This window comes from Furipterus horrens, unplaced genomic scaffold (genome assembly GCF_987537825.1).
Source record: "Furipterus horrens unplaced genomic scaffold, mFurHor1.1.pri manual_scaffold_3, whole genome shotgun sequence".
In the NCBI taxonomy this organism is placed as follows: Eukaryota; Metazoa; Chordata; class Mammalia; order Chiroptera; family Furipteridae; genus Furipterus; species Furipterus horrens.
Window position 1 is genome coordinate 5334128 of NW_028327173.1, and position 21785 is coordinate 5355912.

A 21785-nucleotide genomic window follows, 5' to 3' on the forward strand; every position below is an offset into this window, starting at 1 on the left:
GAAACAAAGACCGGTTCCAAGCAGTCCGGTAGCCAGAGATGCTGAGATTGGCTTGGCGGGCGAGCGCAGAGCAGAGCGCGCGGGGTCTGGCTCTACGCCACATCCCACCTCCGGCCGCAAGAGGGCGCGGTCAGGCGGCCACTTCCCCCCGGCGCCCCGCCCACCGAGCTCGCCTCACGCTCCGATTGGCTGCGCGGCGGGAGCGCGCCCGAGTCAGGGGGCGGCCCGCGCCGGCTACAAAGCGACGAAGGTCACGGCGGGAGGAGGTACGCGCCGCGCCCCGCGCTCCGCCTGCGGCCCTCCTCCGCGCCGCTGTCTAGTGCCTGCCGACCGCCGAGCGCGCGGGGAGCCATGGAGGGAGTGAGCGCGCTGCTGGCCCGCTGCCCCACGGCCGGCCTGGCCGGCGGCCTGGGAGTCACGGCGTGCGCCGCGGCCGGCGTGCTGCTCTACCGGATCGCGCGGAGGTGAGTGCGCGCGGCCCTCGCGGCCTCGGCCCGTCCCCCTCCGCCGCCCGTGCCTCCCTCCGCCCGCGGCTATCCCGCCCAGGCGGGCTCTGGAGCCGCACGGCGCCTTCCTGCCCGTGCTCGGTGAGGCCTCGGCATTGCGGTGGGGGCCGGGCCTGTGGACCCACGTGTTAATACCCGCGCTGCACGCCCCCACCCCCCAAAAGAAGACCAGGTGTGGAATCCTTTTCCCGAGGAGGCTGCGGAGTGCGTCGGGGACTCCAGGAAAGCGAGGGGGCGACAGCAGCTATCACGTGGTTACTAACTTCCTCCCCCACCGAGACCTGGGCTGGCTGAGCCGCAGGATCTGCAGCCGCCCCCGCCCCCGCCCCCACTCACGCCCCGGCTCCCCAAGCCCTGCGGGAAAATCCAGCGGGATCGGGCTGCTTTCCGCCCTCAACCCCGCCCCTGGTCCTGGAGAGCACGTCGGCATGATACCAGGTGGCACCTTCTGGTCTGCTACACTGTCTCGGCCGTTGCTCTAATCCCACGTTAGCCCATTTCAGAGTCACAACCCCTGCTCTGCCTGGAGAAGCTGAGGGATGGAAGAACTAAGTCAATTGTTATTAATTAGAAGAGTCAGGGTGTCTCTCAGGTGGTCCGTTCCTGGAGGCTGCATTCCTAACCCCTGAGTTATTCTGCTTCCGAGGGCTGGGAGAGCCCGGCACACTTCGGAGGTGTTTCAGATGGGCTGCTGAGCCGGTTCAGGCCCAGCCCCAGCCCTGGCCCAGGCTCCGATCATGCCGACCCCCGTTCCGAGCCAGCCTGTCTCATGGACCTCCACCCACGGTCAGGGCTAAAAGCTCCTGCTTCAGCGGGGACTCCAGCAGCCCGACTCCCCCATCTGATCCACCTTCCCAGGGGACAGGGAGGAAAGGTGGGGTTGTGAGGACATCCTGGGGGCACAGTGAGTAGATTTGTAGCTTCAGCAAGGAATGTGTGAAGCTCAGATTTTGGGTGGAAGAAGCAAAGGCACTTGGCCCAAGTGGTGGAGCTGGGATTTGAACTTGGGCAGTTTGGTTCTTCTTCCTTAACCACCACCGCATACCGCTTCTCACCCAAGAGGAAAAGAAGTGAGGGTGACCAGGTTACAGGCTTGTCAGAGGAGGAAGGGGTAGAAGGGACGTCAGCAGTGTCTGCAGGATGGCAGATTGACAGGCTGAGGAGGGGAGGGCAGTTGGGTTTGAAGGAGCCCCCGACTCAAGGGGTCCCTGACAACCCACATCTAGTGTCCCAGTTCCTGCCCAATTTCTGGAAGCTGGGAGGGCTTGAGGGACCAGCTGGTTCAAACCAGTCATTTTTTGCATGAGGGGCTGGGGTGCAGAGGTGCCAAGTGCTTTGCTCAAGTTCTAGAGCATGTTGACAGAGGTGGGTCCAGGGCTGGGTGCGTCTCCTGGACGCTGCTGCCTCCCAGTTAACGGGCTGGGGGATGTTGCCGCAGGGATCAGAGCCTGGGCCGGGCACTGCCCCGGCTCTGCCGCGCCTCGTTTGTGTGTAGCGGGGCTGGATTTGGACTGTGTTGGCGCAGCCCACGCCCTGCGCTTCAGCCGTTCTCAGGCGGCCAGCCACAGCTCTCCTGCTTCCAGAGACCTGGGTCCGAGGCCTTCGTGCAGAACTGGGCGAGGGGAGCTGCAAGGGTCCTGGACGCTTTTCACTCCGGCAGCACCAGGGGTGCTGCGGGCTGGCCTTGGGGCCTGCTGGGCTAAAGACCAGCCTTTCCCAGGAGGCCCTGAGGTGCTCATAGAGCACTGGCTTTTGTCTGGGGGTCATAAATTAGACACTGTCATGATTTAGGAGCAAGACCAGCCCTGCAGAGACGGAGCCCTTCTCCCTCCAGGGAGGAGAACTCTGTGACGGAGGGGACCTGTGGCTTTGGCCACAGCAGGGGGTTTTTTTTTGAATGACCCTCTGGAGAACACAGGAGGAAAATTGTTCACGGACAGCGACTCAGCCTGGTGGGTGTTGGCAGGCTCAGCACAGACGTGGGGGGTCGTGGGGGGAGGACTGGCCGAGGGGCCGCAGGGCAGGTCCCCTCCCTGAAGGGCGCCCAGAGCCTCAGGCAGGGCCCGGATGGTTTCACACCTGTGCCCTAATCCTGACCCAGTTCCTGGGAATGGACCAGTGCTCCTGATGTGGGGAAGCACCTGTGTGCTTCGCCCTGGTGAACCTGGGGGGCAGGTGCTGCCGTTCTCCCCTTTCTCCAGCTGAGAATACCCTTTAGCACCCAGCCGTTAGCAGCAGATCCTGCCCCATGCCAGCCCTTCAGCCCTTAGCCAAGCCTCGTGCTCTCGGCTGCCCCCCGCACACAGGGGGGCCCATGGCTGTCAGCACCAGCGCAGGCTGGGAGCCCAGGTTACACTTCCGTGGGCCTGCTCACCCTGGGTGCAGCCGATTGTCATGGCTTCCTGAGCCCTGGACCCTGCTGCTCTGCATTGCGCCCAGGATCCATCCTTGCCAGCACATCCTTGCGTGGGACCTCAGGGGCCACCCTTAGCACCCAGGGGTGTCTATTGACTTGTCTACTTTGTCACATCGGGAGACCGAGGAGTGCAGCTTCCAGGTTAAGTAGCAGAGCCTTGTCCTGGCACCCAGAGTCCCTGTTCCTGTTCCCCTCCCTCCATGCTGTCCCGGTGTCGTACTCTGGCCGAGGAGATGCTGCTCCCTGGACACACGCTGGGTGGTCAGCCCTCTGCCCAGCAGCCTCGCCTGTTTGAGTGCCATCTGTTCCTTTTGCCCTGCTGGCCGGCAAACCCATTCCTTAGGGTGACAGCAGATGCTCCACTTGTTGGCCTCTGTCCTGTGGCATCTGTCACCAGCTGCCCCGTGAGGTCGTTGTTCTGGTCCTTGGGTCCAGGTCGGAAGTGGAGGGCTTGCTCATTTCTGCCTCTCTGTAAGACTGGCTCAGTAGGCATGAGGTGAACAGGGGTCTGCCCCGGAGAGGCGAGTTTGGGGCTTTCTGCCTTGGGGTGGCAGGGGTACTCTGTACTTAGGTTTGTTCTGCCTGGAGGCCCGTCGGGTCCTGACTGGCGTCGTAATGCTGCTGTCGCTGCAGTCTGGGAGGCACTTTCTCGGGTTCTCACTGGTGGGTAGGACAACGAGCAAGGAGCCAACTAGGGGTCTGACAAAGACCCCCTCCCCTGTGAGACTGTCCTGGATGTCGTGCGGAGACCTGCCAGGGGCTGACCTCTTGGTCTCTAAGGAAACCAAGCCTGACTCACTGAGACCGCTCTCCAGGTCCTGCCAGGCCAGCACACGCTGCCCAGGGTCTCACGCTACGTGCCAGGCCCCTTTCAGGGGAGGCGGGGCACTTCTCAGGGCCCAGTGGAAACGAGGTGACACCCTGGCCCCCCCAGACAAGGACTGAGCCCCTTTCCCGGGTCTCCTCCATGTGGCACCGTGCTGGGCTCACAGCAGGTGCCCAGCCTCTGGCAGGGTCCTGGGCCAAGGACCTCGACAATGGTCTCACTCCTAGGACGCCCTCCCACCTGTGGGGAATGGGGGGATGTCAGACCATGATCTTTGTTTTACCTAAACGTCTGTGCTCAGGGCCGAGGGGGTGACACTGTTATTAAAGGCGTGTGTGCGCCTTCCTTTCCCCAGCGTGTGCTCAGGCTTGCGGAGGGCTGGCCCGGAGCAGCACGCTGCTGCCCCAGCTCCTCCCGAGGTACCCCCTGCTCTCGGCTGCTTTGGGCCTCCTCGGGCCCCAGCGGAGCCCGAGAGCTCAGCACAAGGGAGGCATTTGCGGGGACGTTCTGGCTTGTCTCATCAGACTTCCTCCACTGCGAGCGGTTGGTCCCAGAGCCTGGCTGGGGCAGAGGTTTTGGCTTGGAGAGAAGTGGGTTGGGGGGTTTATGAGAGGAGCTGGGGGGCATTTCCCTGAGCAAGAGCAGAGCCAGGGCTAAGCTGGCTCAGAACAGACTGACCCACACGGTCCTAGGTCAGGGACAGGTGGAGGTGCATGGAGGCCCAGAGGCCAGGACCCCAGAGCCAGCCGTGGGAACCGTACAGGCTGTGAAACCGGCTGTTGAGTGTTGCCCCCGGACACGATTCACACTCAATCACTTGCATAACACGTGGGAGGCCCTGTGCTGGTGGGTGGGGGCTGAGAGTCACGTCCAGCTCCCACCGCTCTGTTGGCCCATCTGCCTCTCACGGGCCTGCAGACCCCTGCAGGGCTCAACCCAGAGGGGCTCTGGGAGACGACTCCTTGGCCACCACTCTGGCCATGAGAGAGGACCCTTCCCCCACACACTCTCTGGGCAAGGATCTACCAAGAGCTGAGAGTGCCGGGAGCTGTAGCCACCAGCCCCAGGGACTGGACTGACACCCCTCCCTTCCTGCCACTGGCTCCCAGGCCAGGCTCATTTCCCTAGCAACGGAACTGGAGACTCCGCCTGGAAAGGACGACTTCTGGGGCGCACACCTGCCACAGTGCCCCAGGCCAGTGTCCTTGTCCCCTTCCCGTGGCTGTCTTTCTCTCTCTGTGTCTGTTTATTCGTGGGCCGTAGCTCTTCTGTGTGGCTTCAGTCCCAAGGCTGGGTGTGGCATGGTGAGGTTCTGGGGTAAAAGGGATGAAGGGGCCCTTGTGAGGCTGAGGCGTCCCAGGGGGCAGATGAGGCAGGTCACCGGCCTGCATTGTCACCCACTGAGACACGCCCTGTGCACAGTTACAGAGAGACCTGTAAAGCAGGTGCAGATTAACAAAGAGAGAGCCCGGTGCTTCACTGCCCAGGCTGCCAAGTGCTGGCATCTCAGTGACCGAGCGGCGTGTGCATCTCCAGCCGGGGCCAGGCCCCCTCCCCCGACGCCCTCTGCACGGAGCCCAGGGCAGCCGCCTAGCGCCCAGCGGCCACCACCTGTGGGCGGACTCCTGCGTCTCCCAGTTCTCCTGTGTGACCCTGTCAGCAGCCTCTCTTTGGGGCAGGGATCATCGTTATCCCTGCTGGCCAGATGAACAAGAGACGTGGAGGCTCCTGCGGGCAGAAGGATGCCCCCAAAGGCCATACCTGTGACCCCAGCACTGCTCTTTCCAGGCCCTGCCGCTGACATGTCGTGACGTGACAGCCTTGCCCATCAGGAGGGCCATGGCCTGAGCTGGGACAGGGGACCCAGGCTGTCCTCTGGGCCCTGGGACCCTTCCCTGCAGAGACTGGTTCCACCTTCTCTGTCTCTGGCTTGGGGGAGAAGTGGCTTGAGGGGGTTCCGGGGGGCACTTCCCTGAGCCACCTCCTCTCTGTGCCCGCCCCATGTAACTGCCACTTATTGGGCATTTGGGCCAGGTGCTGTTAAGCACTTCCCACCCACAGGCCCCTCGGAGGGAGACGTTCTTGTCCCCAGTTAACAAGGGATGAGACTGCGGCTTGGAGAACGGCTGTAACCCGCCCGTTGCCGGGGGAGGTGGGGGGGCGCAGCCGTTTGGAGCAGGAGCCCTGCTCTCAAGGGACGGGGCAGTGGCAGCTGGCCCTGCACGTTGCGGAGCACCTTTGGGTGTCTTAGTCATTGGGTCCCTGTAACATTGATGCCCCGGGTGCTAAGAGCTCACACTTCGTAGGCCGGCAGGGGGGAGGGGCTCCCGGGGCTCACATCCAGAAGCGGGCAGAGCCGGGGCCTCTGGCTCCTGTGCTCCCCTGTGTGGTGTCGCTGCCCACGGCAGCAGGGTCCAGGCGGTACCCGCAGAGCTGGCGGTGGCCTGGCCAGGAGCCTGGGGCGCAGGCAGCTGCCTCCTGTCACACACATGGTGTCTAGCTGCCTAGGAGTGGAGGGGTTTGCTGGGCAGCTGCTGTGGCTGGAGGGGGGAGGGGCCCAGAGCACAGACCCCTGGTGTCTGGGCTGGGATTATCCAGCAGGCCCCACCTGTCACCACATGTGTGGCCGGGAAGGCCGCCGTGGCCTACCCGCTCTGTCCACGGACCAGGGAGGGCTGGCCCCAGGCCCAACAGCTGTTTCTAACCCCTGCCCCTCTGCCTCCCTGGCCCCCGTTCCTGGGGACTTTGCTTCTGTGACGCACAGGAGGCTGCTTCCGGGCGGAGGCTCCCTGGGATCGACCGTCTCTGCGGCCTGGAAACGGGCCTCGCAGCGCGGTGTCCATCCTGCACCCTGATCACTGTCGGCCCTGCGGCCTGAGCTCCAGGGTACCAGGGGGGTGGCCCTGGTTTCCCTCATGGGCATGTTGGAACCCAGGGATGTGCTGACTGTCAGGACCCCTGGGGGACGGGGGCTTTGCCTGGAGGGCTGAGGAGAAGCCCAGGCCTCATGGCCGCCTCGTTGGTCCTTCTGGTGGATGCAGAATGTCCAGTCAAGATTCTCGCCCTGCCAGGTCCTGCCTCCCGCATCCCTCCCTGGGCTCCGTGCTCGGGGTGGGGAGTGCAGGTGTCTTCCCAATGACACGACTTTTCCCTGTGCACAGGACAAAGCCGACGCACACGACAGTCAACTGCTGGTTCTGCAACCAGGACACGGTGGTGCCCTACGGGAACCGCAACTGCTGGGACTGCCCTCACTGCGAGCAGTACAACGGCTTCCAGGAGGTGCGCCGCCCGCCCCGCCCCGCCCCGTTCTGTCCTCGGCCTGTCGGGCCCAGCCCCTCCCCACAGCCCTGGCCCCGGCGCCTAGGTGGCTTGTCCAGAGTCGCGCCACTGAAGGTGGCGGATTGGGGTTCAGCCCTGCGTCTTGCTAGCACGTGCGCACTGTCTCCTTTGCACTTGGCCAGGGATCAGCGGGCTCTCTGCAGGGGGCCAGGGAGGACCTCAGGCTTTGCAGGCACACAGTCCCTGTCCCCACAACTCAGCTCCGCCAAGCCACCATACACAGACGAGCGCACGCGGCTGCGGTCCACGAAAACTTGGTTCACGGTCGCGGGCCCCTGCACCAGAGCGCGCTCCTGCTGGGGGCTGCGCTCTCGGCAGCTTGCCTGTCAGGGCTCCTTTTAAGGTTTCCGGGGAGAAAAGCGCCTGCTCTTTGTTGCATGGAGGGAAAGGACGGGCACGTTGGAAGCCTGCTCCCACTCCGTGGCGCGTTGCCGCGGGAAACTCACACGTGGGTCCGAGCTCCCTGCTGACTCCGTCCCTCCCCGCCCCCAGAACGGCGACTATAACAAGCCGATCCCCGCCCAGTACCTGGAGCACCTGAACCACGTGGTGAGCAGCGCGCCCAGCCCCTGCGCCCCGCCGCAGCCGCAGCAGTGGGTGAGCAGCCAGGTGCTGCTGTGCCGGAGGTGCAGCCACCACCAGACCACCAAGATCAAGCAGCTGGCCGCCTTCTCGCCGCGCGACGAGGTGAGGCCAGGACAGGTGTGGGGGCGAGGAGTCCGCAGGGCCCCAGGTCCCGGTGATCGTCTCCCGCCGCGGAGCACATTCCGTTCTCCCTCCGCCTCGGCGCCCCTCCTCTCCTGGCTCCAAGCCTGGGAGCACCATGGAAACTGAATGCCTCCCGGTCCAGGGAGGTTTGTCCCTGGGCACAGGCAGGTCGTTCCCGCCGAGACCCTGTTGGAGGCATCCTGTCCGTGTCCCTCTGAGTCAGGCTTACCCACTTGCTGGCCGAGCACGTCACTCTGGAGTTGCTGCAGGAGGCTCCTGACATCTGGGAGGGGTTGGAAGCTGGGCGCTGCCGAGAGGCTGGATGGCAGAGTTCGTGTCCACCAGGCCTGCCGCAGGGCCCAGCGGCCGTGTTACCTGGCCCCTCCTGCTTTCCCAGCCCCAGACTGGTGCCTGTGACCTCAGGAGCTGAGGCCGAGAGCCACTGGCTTTCCCAAGGCCCAGCCGAGGGTGGGGACGTGGGGAGCAGAGGGAAGCGAGGGCCGGGCAGGGAAAGGTGGGGCGTCCACAAGAAGAAGGGGGGCAAGTGTGACCAGGAACCAGGGCAGCTTTTCTGGCGAGTTTGTTCTCAGCAAGGTAAGGTCACACCGACAGCCCTGCTCGCCACTGCAGACCGAGGTGTGGCCGCCCTGGGAACGGGGGCGAGGAACGTTGCTACCTCCTGAGGGAGAGGAACGGGCTGGACTCTGTTTTCCAGGCTCCTTCTGAAACCCCAAGGACCATGTAGCTCCCGTTGAGACCAGCCATGGGCCCTCTAGTGCTTTCCAGACCCAGGGTTTACGGGAGGGGAGGCCCTGCCTCTGGGGTGTCGGACTGCTCAAACCCAGGTAGCGCCATCCCAGAGCCGCCCTCTGCCATGGCTCCCCGCCGTCCTGAGCCCAAGTCGGGCGCAGGGCCTGAAGCAGGGACCACCCTTAGAGCCCCTGGCCCCATGGGCATCTTCCGGAGCAGCAGACCTTGGCCAGCATGTCTCCCGTCACTGGGGGTCCCCACTGCGTCCTGCGCTCTGGGCCAGCCCTGACCCCGGTAGCTGCCGTCACCGTGCTCGGTGCCTTGTCTGCCTGTTGGGCGGTGGAGGAAGCAGGATCAGAATGGGGGGATTTACCCTTGGTCATCCCACTTGTAAGTGAACCCAGGTTCAACCCGCTAGAAGGGCACCTCAGTGGAGCCGAGGACCCTGAGGCTGCTGCCCGCCCCCGCAGGGCAGGTACGACGAGGAGGTGGAGGTGTACCGGCACCACCTGGAGCAGATGTACAAGCTGTGCCGGCCGTGCCAGGCGGCTGTGGAGCACTACATCAAGCACCAGAACCGCCAGCTGCGCGCCCTGCTGCTCAGCCACCAGTTCCGGCGCCGGGAGGCGGGCCAGAGCCACACGCAGGTCTGTGCAGGGCGGGCGCCCCGGGGTATTTGGGGTGTCCCAGCCCTCAGGCTTGTGCAGGAAACCCCCACAGGCCGGGAGGCAGCTCTCCAGAGCTGAGACCCCCTTCCCAGGGAAGCAGCCTTCGCATGGGGCCATGTCTCCGCCCTGCCCCCCAGGCCACTTTGTGTCCACAGCTGGGGCGGGTTTCCCGAGAAGAGCGGCTCGGTACGGGGGTCCACACGTCACTGGCATGCTTGCCTGGGTCTGAGGTGCCCTGCTGTGCCTGGGCACTGCCGTCCCCCCACCCCCACCCCCCGGCACTCGCTCCCCATAGCACCGTGGTAACTACACGCTCAGCTCTATGACTCCCACTCCCAGCCACAGAACGGGGAGGTTCGGTGACCTGCAGAGGCCCCACGCCTGTGTGCTGAGGCACTGGGACTTGAATCCAGGACAGTTTGCCTAAGACTCAACTTTTTGTCACTGTATTCAGTTAGTGGAATGTTCTGTTTTATTTTATTTTACTTTATTTTTTTAAAGGTTTTATTTATTTCTAGAGAGAGGGGAAGGGAGTCGAAAAGGAAGGGAAACATCCATGTGTGGTTGCCTCTTGTGCACCCCCAACTGGGGACCTGGCCCACAACCCAGACCTGTGCCCTGACCAGCAATCGAATAGTGACCTTTCAGTTCCCAGGGTAGCACCCAGTCCACTGAGCCACACCAGTCAGGGCCTGGTTATTTAAATCCGTCATACTAGCAAGTGGATTTAGATGTAAAAACCTCCCGCCACTCGGGTCCCCAGATGTGTCCTGTGTCCAGCTGGTCTGTGGTTTCCAGTCTGCGGCCGGGCCCCTGACCACATGGCCACGCCACTGGCCCGTGCCCACATTTGTGCAGCAGGACACTTGTACCTGCACTTTCCTCCTCGCTGCCGTGTTCCTAGACTGGACCGCTCATTGCTATATGTTTTAACTCATCTTATGTATTTATTATAATTCCGGTTAAAATCACAGTAGGAATTTTTGGTGAGAATTTGGCAAAATTATTGAGAAATTTATTTGAAAAACTAAGGTCACCATACTATGAAAAAGACTTCTTGAAAGAACACGGCAGACCCCTCCTCGTGCAGTCACTTTCCCCGTGGAGTGAGACCCAGAAGTGGGGCCGGGCACGGGAGCTGGGCCACAAACCTGGAGCTAGCCCAGCACGTCTGAGAACCTGGTGGGCAGCATCTCTGATCACCAGGACCTGCGTGGGTCTTCAGGGCGTGGGATGGGGCCTTGGCCAGACCCCCGAGCACAGGGTGGGCACTGGCAAGGGCCGCCGGTGGCTCTGGCCATCTCGCTGACCAGGGTCTCCCTCCCCCAGAGCTTCTGCTCGTCCGCAGCAAAGGCCCCGGTCCAGGTCATTGTGCTCCGTGCCCTCGCCTTCCTGGCCTGCGCTTTCCTGCTGGCCACCACGCTGTATGGCACCAGTGACCCCTTCGCCCCAGGGGTCCCCCTGCCCCCAGCTTTGCCCCCTGGTGGCAACGGCTCGGCCACTCCTGACAACGGCACTGCCCCCGGGGCTGAGGGCTGGCGCCAGCTGCTGGACCTGCTTCCAGAGCACGGGGCCGCGAAGCTGCAGGAGGCCTGGGCCTTCGGGAGGAGTCACCAGACAGGCGTCGCCATGCTGGGCCTGCTCACCTGCCTGCTGGCCATGCTGCTGGCCGGCCGCGTCAGGTGCGTGTGGGCAGGCTGGTCTGCGGCTGGGCTCCGCGGGGGGGGCGGGGGGGGCTGGGGCTGCAGCCAAGAGGCCTGCTGGCCACGCAGCCCTGGGCTGAGCTCGTGTTGCTGAAACACGGCGCAGCCCTCTCCCCAGCAGCTGGGAGCCCAGGGGGCGAAACGAAGGAAATGGCTTGACGTTAGAGGGGCCAGCGGCACTCAGAGCAGGCCCGCTGGGGCCAGGTCACCTCGTTCTTCCCCACCTAGCACCTGGCCTGCAGAGTGACCACCCCCTCGGGCTGTTGGAGCAGTGAGGGGTGCTCTTGGGCCCTTGTCTCCCCTCCTGTGCAGGTGCAGCCCTGTTCCGATGGTGTCCACGTCATCGCAGTGACGGGGGAGGTTCTTAGCCCCGTGTTACAGGCTGGACACCTGGGCTCGGGGGACCCTGGCCTGCTCAGTCGAGCAGCACGAAGTGTTGGAGCGGAGTGCGAGGCCCACGCGCTCCTCTTGGCTCTGGATTCTGTCCTCTGAGCAGAGTCGGAGGGGTGGGGACACAGGAGGTGGCAGGACAGGGAGCAGCCTAGTCCTGCTAGGACGGGCCCTCACGCGAACCCCGCTTTTCCCTGCAGGCTCCGGAGGATTGACGCCTTCTCCACCTGCCTGTGGGCCCTGCTGCTGGGGCTGCACCTGGCCGAGCAGTACCTGCAGGCTGCCTCGCCCAGCTGGCTAGACACGCTCAAGTTCAGCACCATGTCCCTGTGCTGCCTGGTGGGCTTCACGGCAGCCGTGGCAACGAGGAAGGTGACAGGCGCACGGAGGTCCCGGCCCCGAAGGTCAGAGAAGCAGCAGTGATGGCGGGGGGAGGACGGACGGACGGACGGATGGACGGACAGACGGCCCCAGAGCTTTGCCCCCAGCCCGAAGCAGGGCTCTTCTCTGTCTTGCATCTTTCTTCCCCGCTCACTCTCGCCCCTGCGCAGCCTAGAGCCCCCAGTCCTGGCCCAGCCCCTCCACTTCCCGAAGGGTCAGGCCTACCCCTCTCCCCTTTTCCAGCCTAAGACTCCCAGAGGACCCCTTAGCTGCTCAGCACTGCCGCCATCTGTCTGGCCCCTCATTGCCCTGGGACCAGAATTCTGGGCGGCAGCCACAAAGCCTGCTTGTGACCTGTGGCTTCCCGCTGGCAGCTCCAGGCACCCCCGTCCTGGCCACGGCCCTTTTCCTGGCCCTGACACCGGGGCATGAGGGTGGTGGCCCTGCTGCCAGCTCCTCCTTTCACGTGTCCCTTCTCCGAGCTCCTGGCACGGCAGTTCCTGTGGCTTCAGGCCGGGCCCTTGCTGCACGGGCAGGGGCTGCTGAGCGGGGCCTGGAGGAGAGCCTGCGCCTCATCTCCCCATCACTTCCCCGGCAGTCCCTTGGGTCCTGCCTAGTACCCGGCCAGCCCTGCTGAAGCCGGTGGGGCCGGAAGGAGCTGGCGGAGCCGCCCGCTGGGTCCACGGCTCTGCTCCTACTCTCAGACCCTCCTGAGACGCCCGTTCTCCCTTGGCTGCCTTCCCTGGGAATGGAGGGTGCGGTCCTTGGGCACAGACTGGCCTTGACCGTGAGTTTGCAGGGCAAGGCGTTTCTCCAGGCTGGCGGTGGGAAACTCTGCTTCTGCTGTGGCCACGGGTTTCTTAGCAGCCACTCTGGGATGGGCATTTGCCCAGGTTGGGAGTCTGAAACGTCCTTTCTGCATCTGTGTGTTTGGCGCGACTGTGGGCCAGGCAGGCAGAAGCAGGTCGCACGTGCCCCACCCCGTCTCCTGGAAGCCCCTGGCTCTGCCCTGGAAAAACAGGGCCCCGACCCTCACACCTGGGCCCTTCACGTGCCCCTACAGGGACTGGGGTTCAGGCTTCCTGGGCTGAGGCTGCCTTGACTGGCAGGTAGCGTGGGGCCTGAATGGCTTTCATGGGCCCTACCACCGCCCCAGCACCTGGAATGTCCCCGGTTCTTCCCTCACCCCTCCATGGGATCCCTGGGGAAAGACCTAGTTTCCCAAGGTTAGCACAGGGTAGGCAGCCCAAGGGACACACAGGTCCATGAGGGCACCAGGTCATCTGTCCCTCTGGCCTGTCACTCCCTAGAGCCCCTCACGGAGGACGCTAAGGCTCCTGCTTTCCACTTTCCTGTGGGGCATCCGCGGAGTCCACAGGAGCCTCAGCGTCACCGTTCCCAGGTCAGGTGGGAGGAGAGGGCCAGCATCACCCCAGTGCCCCACCAGCTGCGTGGTCCTGTAGGTCCCCGCTGTCCCCTGCCTCAGTTTACCACCCTTGGTGTGGATGCACTTTGGAAACGGAGGTACTGCCCACATTTGGAGGGAATTCTTGGCCTGGGGGCTGCCTCCAAGGGTTGGGGCAGGAGGGTGGGCCACAGTTGTCCCCTGCATGGTGTGTTGTACTCTTGATGACCCCAGCGTGGGCCACACACTCCCTCCAGGGTCCACGTCCTGCCACTTGTCACTGAGCATAAGCTTTCTCCACTACTCCGTACATTGAAGCCCTGTGAAAGCAAAAAGATAACACGGGTGTGAGGGCCACCCTTAGCAAGGGGCCACCGACTCACTAGGCCTGCAGGGCAGGTGGGACGGTGCCCTGGCCAGACCCCAGGTGAGGTCCCAGAGAGCACCTGAGCCCACTGTCACCAGTCCTTGTGTTTGTGGGGCCCTAACAGGCTGCCCTAACCCCTGACCCCGTGCCTCTCAGCACCCACGTGTAAAGACCCCAGGTGGGTCGGGAGCTGCCCGCAATTAGCCGGATGGCCTCAGTCAAGGCCCTGCCTGCTTGTTATGTGTGGAGGTGAGGTGCAGGCACACCAGACGGGGAGGGGTGAGGGTGGCCGAGCCAGGGCCTAGCCCTGCGGGCCCTCCCACTTGTCCCTGGGCGCCAGGCACCCTGCCTGAGGGCGGGTGGCGGACCAGGGGTCTGTCGGCTGGGCCGTGCGCGCGTCCTTACACCTGGAGTCTCCTGTTCTCCGGGAAGCCGGCGGCGTGACGCTGATACTGCTTTTCTTGGCGTTGAGTAGAAGCAGGACATCTGTGTGTATGTGTGTGTTTAAGCTAAATTATTTATAATAACCATGAGCAGCTCTCGCTGGCCAGGAGCCCCTGCTGAGCAGATGCCTGGCCTCCCCCTCTGGCGGGGCGGGAAGACCCCCTCAGGAGATGAGCTTCCTTGGAGGGAGGCTTTCTGGCCGCCTCAGGGTTTTGTGTGACGTTTTAATTACTCATCTGTCCCTGAAAGTGTCGCTTGGAGCATATTCCAGCACCTTCTGATGTCACAGCCAGGAGGAAGTGCAGGCCCCACTGGGTTCACGGTTTATTAACTGGGAATGTGTCAGCCCTGCCAGGGACCTCCGTCCCCGAGACATGAGGGCAGTACACGCGGCTGTCTCCTCCCTCCAGGTCTGGGGTCCCCACCCCGGGCCCCGCAGGCAACTGCAGTGAGTAGCCTCGAACCACCAGCCCGGGGAGGAGCCTGCCCCTGCCCCTGCTGTCTGTGACGGCTGAGTGTCTCGTCCCTCTGGTCGGGGAGTCGAATGCGGGTGATTGTCTGGTGACCTTCTGACGACTGTAACCACAGCTCCCCGCCGTAGATGTTGTGTGTTTTATGCTGTATTTTCAATAAATGCCTCCGGGGCCCTGCTTTGACCGGTGGGCGTCAGGTACCACGTCTTTTTTGTTTTTTCTTTCACGTTCCTTCCCAGGTTTCTGTGCCCAGGGCAGGGACTTCGGGGTACAGGCACGCCCACAGGAGTCAGGTTTGGGAGCTGGCGACTCGGGCATCAGGAGGCACAGGGCCCGCTGTCCTCACGTGCCCTGCTGGGTGGGTTCTCCCCGTCTCAGTGAACTGCTTAGAATACCCTCGCTCCTTCCGCTCCTGTCTTGACCTGGGACTGGGCTGGAACAGAACAGGCGTTCCTCGCAGTGTCAGGCTGAGCACCGGCCCTTCCTCAGACCCTTTATCCCAGCGGACGACAGACTTGGATTCTGGGCTGGGTTCTGTTTGAAATGGGACCCAACAGTGCAGGGCAGTCCGGGGGCCTCACCAAGGAAGTGGCTATTCATTTGGAGCTCTTGGGGGGCCAGCGGAGACGAGGCTCCTTTAACAGGAGGCTCTGGGGGACTGTTCTCAATGAGTCAAGGACCTGCTAGTTGAGTGATGTCACTGGGTACACTGCGAGAGGGGCCAGACCAAAGAACTGTCTCCCCTCAATGCCAGCGTTTCTTAGTGGCATCAGAGACGTGGGACAGCGCCTGTGCCAGATGGAGTCTGCAGTCTGCCTCGGACCCTCTCCTCTCGTTTGCTGCTCGCTGAGGGTGGCCCTCAGAAGGACTGCCTGGTGGAGGTGGCGCAGGAAGCTCCCTGCAGAGGCCTGTTGCCATCTCTTGGGAGGGGCTGGGTGTGCCCAGCTCTTGTCTGGCTGCTGCTCCACAGGAGAGATCTGGGTCTTCCCGGAGGCGCAGGCCGCGGCAGGGGCAGCTTTATGCGTGACCAGAGCACGCTGGCCCAGGATCCCAGTGTGCCTGGACGGCCTCCGCAGCACCTAAAGTTCCCCTCCTGCTGAACGGTTTTGCAGTTCTGAAGTGACGGCACAAAAGCGTGCCTTCTGCTTAGAGGTAGGGCCTCCCCCAGGTGCCTGGTGGGCGAGGAAGTGGGTGGCAGCCGGGCTTCAGGACAGGTTAGCAGGTGGAGTGCGGGCCCGTGCAGCCTGGGGCCAGCCAGGCTGACCAGACCCCTCTGCAGCTTGGCTTGATGAGTTCCTGCCTTGATTTCCCACGTTCCCCAAACCCTGGGCCCGCCTTTGGTTTTGAAGTCCAAGGAGCCTCTGGCCCTTTGAAAGGCATTCAAAAGGTCACATCCTTTCCAGGAGGGCAACACCAACCCTACACTTCCCTCAAAGCTTGTTTAAAGGGAGGGACGGGGGTGGAAAATGGCGAGGAGCTCCGCAGGGTGCAGCGTGGCCAGCGGTGCCCAGGGCGTTCGGTCGCGGTGGCCCGGGTGGGTCCCTTAGGCCTGAGCCAGCCTGCCTGTCCGCCGGCACGTTGTCTGTGGGCTCATTTGTTCCCCTGGGACCGAGGTAAGGCTGGACCTCCCGCAGCTCCGTCCAGATGGCGGGCGGACTAATGTATTAACTGTCTCTGCCCCTCCCCCTCTGTAATCGGTTGCCTTAATCAGAAGCATGGTCGTCATTCTGGCTTGGGGCCACCGGCTCCCGTTGTGTGATTTGTACCATTCTCGGGTTAAAGAGACACTGTCACCTCCCGTCTTCTGGGCGGCCTCACGATCGCTTCCAGGTCTTTTCTGGGTTTGAGTTTGGCTTGTGTGCTCTGTGTCTCTTCCTGGGGATCCTAAGCCTGGCCCCCGCCCCCCTCTTCTCCACAAGGGGCTTTAGATTAGCGCCCAGTGGCCGAGGCCAGAGAGCAGCAGGCGGACTCCCAGCGAGCAGGGCCCTCTGAGCTCGGCCGCGGTCAGGATGCGGGGCGTGAGCAGGAAGGACGAGGAGGAGCTCCAGACCGCTGGCCGGCACTGAGAGCCTGGCGCGGGGCTGGGCGTTTCTGCTTCAAGGCGAAGGGTTGGCATGAGGTTGGCAAGGGCGACAGTGTCACTTTAATACCGAGACTCGTAGTAGAACTAGTTTGCTGTGACGCTGAGGGGATTCGGAGGGGGCATGCAGGGAGGGGCGGGTCACGCTGGCACCTCCCAGCCACCTGGTCCTAATGGTGTGAGTGTGGTTGGACTGCTTTTCCGCTTCAACTAACGCACGCCTCCTCTGGGACCCCAACTCAGGCCCACCTTGCACGGGGGGAGAAGGGACAGTCGGCTGGCAGGGGCCGCCTCCGGAGCCCTCCAGGCTGACCCTCCACTTCTCTGCCCTGCCCACGGGCTCTTGCAGGTACTTCCCCGGAGACTCTGCCAGCCTCTTCCCTACGTGCCCCAGCCTGGCCATCCCCTACCTGGGCGTCGCAGGCTCTTCTCCGTCTCTGTCCCTCCCCTCCCCACCCGGCTACCTGCCGCTCGCCAACCAGCAGCTGTTCCGGTCTCCCCGACGGGCCTCGCCCTCCTCACTGCCAGGCCGCCTGAACCGGGCCCTCTCGCTGGGAACCCTACCCTCTCTGACCCGGGCAGGTAAGAGGCGCTCGGACAGCTGGGCACAGGGACTCCGGCCGTGTCCAAGCTGGGAGGCTGGAGCTCCTGCTACAAAGACGGGAGGAGCTGGGTTCAAATCCTGCTGCGTCCACTGTAGCTGTACTTCACCAAGGGACTGGCCTCACTGCTCTTGAGCCTCGGTTTTCCTCTAGAAAAATGAGACCCATCTCGTGGGTGGTGGTGAGGGTTTAGCGAGATGATGGGCTTAAAGGGCTCACGGGGCAATGTTCCTTGTTTGCACCCCGCAAAGTGTTCCTTTACCACCCTCTTGCCCTGGTTATTACTGCTGTTGCTTTTAGACCTGGGGGCTGGGAATCTTGCCCCCGACCTTCCTGTGTGGTCCTGAGGCCTGGATTCAGTGCCAGTCGGTCACGTTTGCTGAGTGATAACCGAGACCTGGTCCTTGCTGCAGAGACCCGTGCCTCCCCCTCTTGTGCAGGGCCTTCCTGGAAAGGCGATTGTAAATGCACACATTCTGTGATGGTCCTCAGCACTGGGGAAGCCACCTGGCGTGGCTGGGTTTGCCTCACCCTCGGGGGGGCCCTGGAACAGCTCCCTGGGGCCTAGGCCCGGGGGCTGCTAGGCAGGACCCCATCCTCAAAGAATGGGCACCTCTTGGTCACACTGGGCTTGCTGACATGCAGTCACTGTCATTGAAGCCCCTCAGCAACTCTGCCAGGTGGGGATTCCAGCTCAATGAATTCCAGCTCTGAGCCTCAGTTTCCTTCCGTGACTCACCTGGGGTCCTGCTGCTGCTGGGAGGTGGGGTGGAACCCGGCTCCGGCCTGTGGCCCTGCTGTGTGCAGGTGGGGGTGGGGGGCAGTCACACTGCGGGAGGGACGGCTCACAGGGGACGCAGCGTTGTGCCGAGCATGGGTGGAGCTCGAGGCCCTCGGGGTGGGATTGAAGGCGGGATCGTGTTGAGTGCAGACCTAGACTCTGGATGTTTCTGTGTAACCAAATGCGGCCAGGTTGCTGGGAGACGGGCTGCCACCTGTCCTCCTGCCAGGAAATCATTAATGAGCAGTGTTCCTGAGTCTCTGCCCCCGAGTCGCAGCTGAGAGCTGGCCTAGGTCAGGCCCTGGTGCCGACAGGACCTGCTGGGCGCTTTGTGAGCTGGAGCAGGGGGGCGCTGGGGGGCCCTGCACCCGGAAACCTGGGAGGTCCGGTAGCTGGCCCTTCTCCAGAAGGCTATTGTCTGGAGCTGCCCAGCAGGAGCCGGGCAGGGGGCAACTCCAGGCCTGCAGGGTGGGGGGTGGCAGTGTGGGCCTGTGGCAGGTACAGACCCTGCCAGAGCCCTCTGATGACCCCATTGAAATACTGGCAGGGAAGAGGGCTGCAGACTGCCCGCGGGTGGCACCCTGCATCTTGGTTTGTTCTTTAAAAGGAATGACGCAGGTTAACTGGCCCTTGGGGTGAAAGGAGGGATGCAGGGGATAAAGATTGGATTTTGGGCCACAGGGGATGGAGAGGCGGGCGGCTGTCCTCTCTGTGGCCCTGACCTGTGCTGCCTTCCCTTTCCTTGCCAGACTCGGGGTATCTGTTCAGTGGGAGCCGCCCACCGTCTCAGGTGTCTCGATCCAGGGAGCTTCCTGTTTCAGGTAAGGAGAACAGAGAGCCAAGAGGAGTGACGGGAAGCTGCTGGGGAAGGGGGAGGGGGGGCGCTGTTTCCAGAGCCTTGTGTGGGGTGGGCCGGCAGAGAGGGTGAGCATGAGCTTGGGGGTCAGACGGGTCTGTGTTCCAATCCCAGTCTTGCACCTCCCAGCTGTGTGGCCCTGGCAAGTGACTGACGCGCCTGGGCCTCTGTTTCCTCTTCTGTGAAATGGGCGTGGTGGTTTCTAGGACTAGACACAATGCTGTCGTCTTCATCAGTGCCCACTGGCAGAGATTGTGCACTCGGGGTCCCACCGTCCGCAGGGCATGGGCGAACTGACCTTGAGTCTCAGGGGCCAGTGTCTGCCGGGGCCTTGCTCTCAGCTGAGGGAGGAACCAGGGGCTTTAGACAGAAACCGAGAGACAAGGGGACGTGGCTAAGGCTCCCTCAGGCTCCCTCTCCCACTGCCCCCGCCCCCATCTGTGCCCAGCTCTGCCTTCCTTCCTGGGCTAATAGAGGACAGAGAGCCACAGAGCAAGCTGACTGTAGCAACCACGGACGGTCGTGCGTTACCGGCATTGTCTTTGTCACCCTCCAGATTACTTTTCCCTGCTGTCGGGGAGCCGCCCCTCCTCCCCGCTCCCTTCCCGGGCGCCCTCTGTGGCCGGCTCAGTGGCCTCCAGCTCCGGCTCTCTGCGTCACCGCAGGCCGCTCATCAGCCCTGCCCGGCTCAACCTGCAGGGGCAGAAGCTGCTGCTGTTCCCGTCGCCCCCCGGGGAGGCCCCCAGCACCCCCAGCAGCTCCGATGAGCACTTGCCCCTCAATGGCAGCCTCTTCAGCCTCGAGCCGCCCCAGGTGCCACAGAGGCAGCCAACACCGGACACGAAGCACACCGTGGGTACGACCCCCGAGCACCCTCCTCGGAGGCAGCAGAGACCCACTGGGCTATGGGAGCGTTCCTGGGGACCTGGATGGGTGAGGGCCCATCCTGGCTCTTATCCGATTGTGCACGGCCGCTCTCCCAAGCTCCAGTGGTCCCTGGCCTGGCTTCTCATGACCTTAAACTCTCCAGGACATTGCCCTCTGTTTGTTAGCTGATTTTATTTTCTTGTTTCGCAATTGACCTTCAAGGTTGTCGATTCGTTCCAATGGATCAGAAACACATTATACTGTGCCAGGCTACATCTGCGATTTTTGTTTTGTTCAGATAATGTTGGTCTGCAAAGCATTTAAAATTTATTAAAATTAGGGCTCAACCTCGAAAACCTAGAATTTTCACATTAATGTGCGGGTTTCCTGCAGCTATTATGGTGTAGCTCTGGTCCCGCTGAGCCTGAGTACCGGCCAGGCTGCTGGAAGGGCTGGTGGCACCCCGACATCCCAGTCCCTGCCGCTCCCCGCCCATGACCAGGACACCTCACTGGCCGCCATCTGCCAGCCCTGTTGGCTTTGGCGTTTGCTGCTCCTGATCCAAGCTCCACTCCCTCCCGGCAGCCGGCAGCTAAGGGCCGACAGGGCTCTGGCCTCCCACTGCCCAGGGTGGGGCGAGCGGGCCGGGGCGGGGGGGTACTGTCCTGCCCCCGGGGCTGAGCGGGGAGCCCCCGCTAACACACCCCTTCCCTGTGTAGACATGAGGGCAGTGCCGGCCAGGAGCAGCGCCTGCAGCAGCCACTCCATCAAGAAGGAGGACGACTCGTCACAGTCATCCACCTGCGCGGTGGACACCACCACCCGCAGCTGCCCCGAGGAGGCCGCCACCTGGGCAGGTCTGCACCCCGCGTCGGGGCCCCGGGCCTGCAGCTGTCATCCCCTCCTGGTCTGTCTGCGCCCTGGAGGGGGCCCTCTAGTGACGAGGACGGTTAGGCAACCCGCCCAGTGCCTTGGGGACCCCGCCCCACCCTCTGACTAGGTCTGGGTCAGCACCCTCTCTGACGGTGACCTCTGCTCACAGGCGGCTGTTTTCATTGAACAAACTGTAATTGCTCAGCCTCACCAGCCACATTCCAGGTGCTCCGCTGCCCCGCGTGGCCCATGGCTGCTGGGTTAGACACCGCCTTCCAGGTGGCTCCCTGGGAGGGCGCTCCGCGGTCAGCACCGGGGACGCCCCTGGGGAGTCGGGAGCACGTGTATGTTGATGATGGACGCAGGGAGGTGTCCTGGAAAGACTGGGTGCTGCCCCCAAATCAGGGGGGCTATGGATGTGGCCCAGCAGCATCGGGGTCAGGCCCAGAGCACAGATTTGGGGTGGGGGACCCCAGTCGGCTGCTCACCTCCGAGGCCTGGGCCAGGTTCCCATTTCCTAAAGCCCCACTTCCTGTCCGTGAGGCGATGCTGTGTACCTGCCCCCGTCACCAAGGCCCACACACACGGCCCCCTAGCCAGTGCCCGCCTGGTGGCACGGCTCGGGAACTGAGACCCCGCAGGGAAGCAGGACTTGACCGGGTGATCCCAGTTGGGGGTGCCTTTCTGGGTGGAGAGGCCTCTGGGCTTGAGGGAAGGAGCTGGGGACGGGGCCTCAGGGCCCCACAGCTGCACCTCTGGTGGCCCAGGGGACAGTCGGCTGCACGAGACCCCGCCCCGCGCCTGTCCCCTGACCTTCGTGCCTGTGACTGGGTCTCTCCGCTCTCTCAAAGGTCGTTTCGGCCCCTCGCTGGTCCAGGGCCTCCTGGCCGTGAGCCTGGCCGCCAACGCCCTCTTCACCTCGGCCTACCTGTACCAGAGCCTGCGCTGAGCCGGGCTCCCTGGCCTCTGGCGCCCGGGGTGTCGCACAGGACGAGCCAGGTGCATGCTGCTGCCACCTCGGAGCCCCTTCTCCGGGCTGGACCCGCCGCATCGAGTCCGGTCCTCAGGCGCCCAGGCGCCTTCTCCTCCTCGCCCACCGGACTGCGGGCCGAGGCCGCACTCCGCCCAGCCATCTCTTGACTCACAGCAGTTGTGTCTGGTGCTGCCCGAAGCCAGGGGCGCCCCCTGGGGCTGCACGGCCCTGGGACCCCTCCCCACCGCCCACCCTGCCCGCCCAGCCCCCGCCGCCACTGTGGCCGCAGCAGGAGCCGGGCTGCCCCTGACCACGCACGGCACGGCGGCCCGGGCCCATCTCAGTACTGTACTCCCCGTCCCACCGGGCGCCTT

The 21785-nt window shown here is 63.6% G+C and overlaps 1 protein-coding gene across 2 annotated transcripts; it reads left to right on the top strand.

The window, feature by feature from the left end:
* Positions 1-233: 233 nt before the first annotated feature.
* Positions 234-21449, top strand: TMEM201 (transmembrane protein 201). Of its 2 annotated transcripts, XM_090268549.1 has the most exons (11): positions 234-464; positions 6910-7030; positions 7583-7777; positions 9019-9195; positions 10546-10898; positions 11510-11713; positions 16809-17041; positions 18592-18663; positions 19255-19554; positions 20285-20422; positions 21290-21449. In XM_090268549.1, exons 1-11 carry the CDS (start codon positions 352-354, stop codon positions 21385-21387), a joined length of 2004 nt encoding a protein of 667 aa, XP_090124675.1. In that variant the 5' UTR covers positions 234-351; the 3' UTR covers positions 21388-21449. The 2 variants fall into 2 exon arrangements, with proteins under 2 accessions (XP_090124675.1, XP_090124674.1); XM_090268548.1 differs by lacking the exon at positions 21290-21449 and having other exon boundaries at positions 20285-20602.
* Positions 21450-21785: the final 336 nt, after the last annotated feature.

What these genes read in the sequence shown, in the direction of transcription:
- TMEM201 (XM_090268548.1), top strand. Translation starts at nt 352, where the DNA reads ATGGAGGGAGTGAGCGCGCTGCTGGCCCGCTGCCCCACGGCCGGCCTG. An exon ending in CTGCTGGCCGGCCGCGTCAG is followed by an intron (nt 10,899 to 11,509) that starts GTGCGTGTGGGC and finishes TTTTCCCTGCAG; the next exon opens with GCTCCGGAGGATTGACGCCT. An exon ending in CGGAGGTCCCGGCCCCGAAG is followed by an intron (nt 11,714 to 16,808) that starts GTCAGAGAAGCA and finishes GGGCTCTTGCAG; the next exon opens with GTACTTCCCCGGAGACTCTG.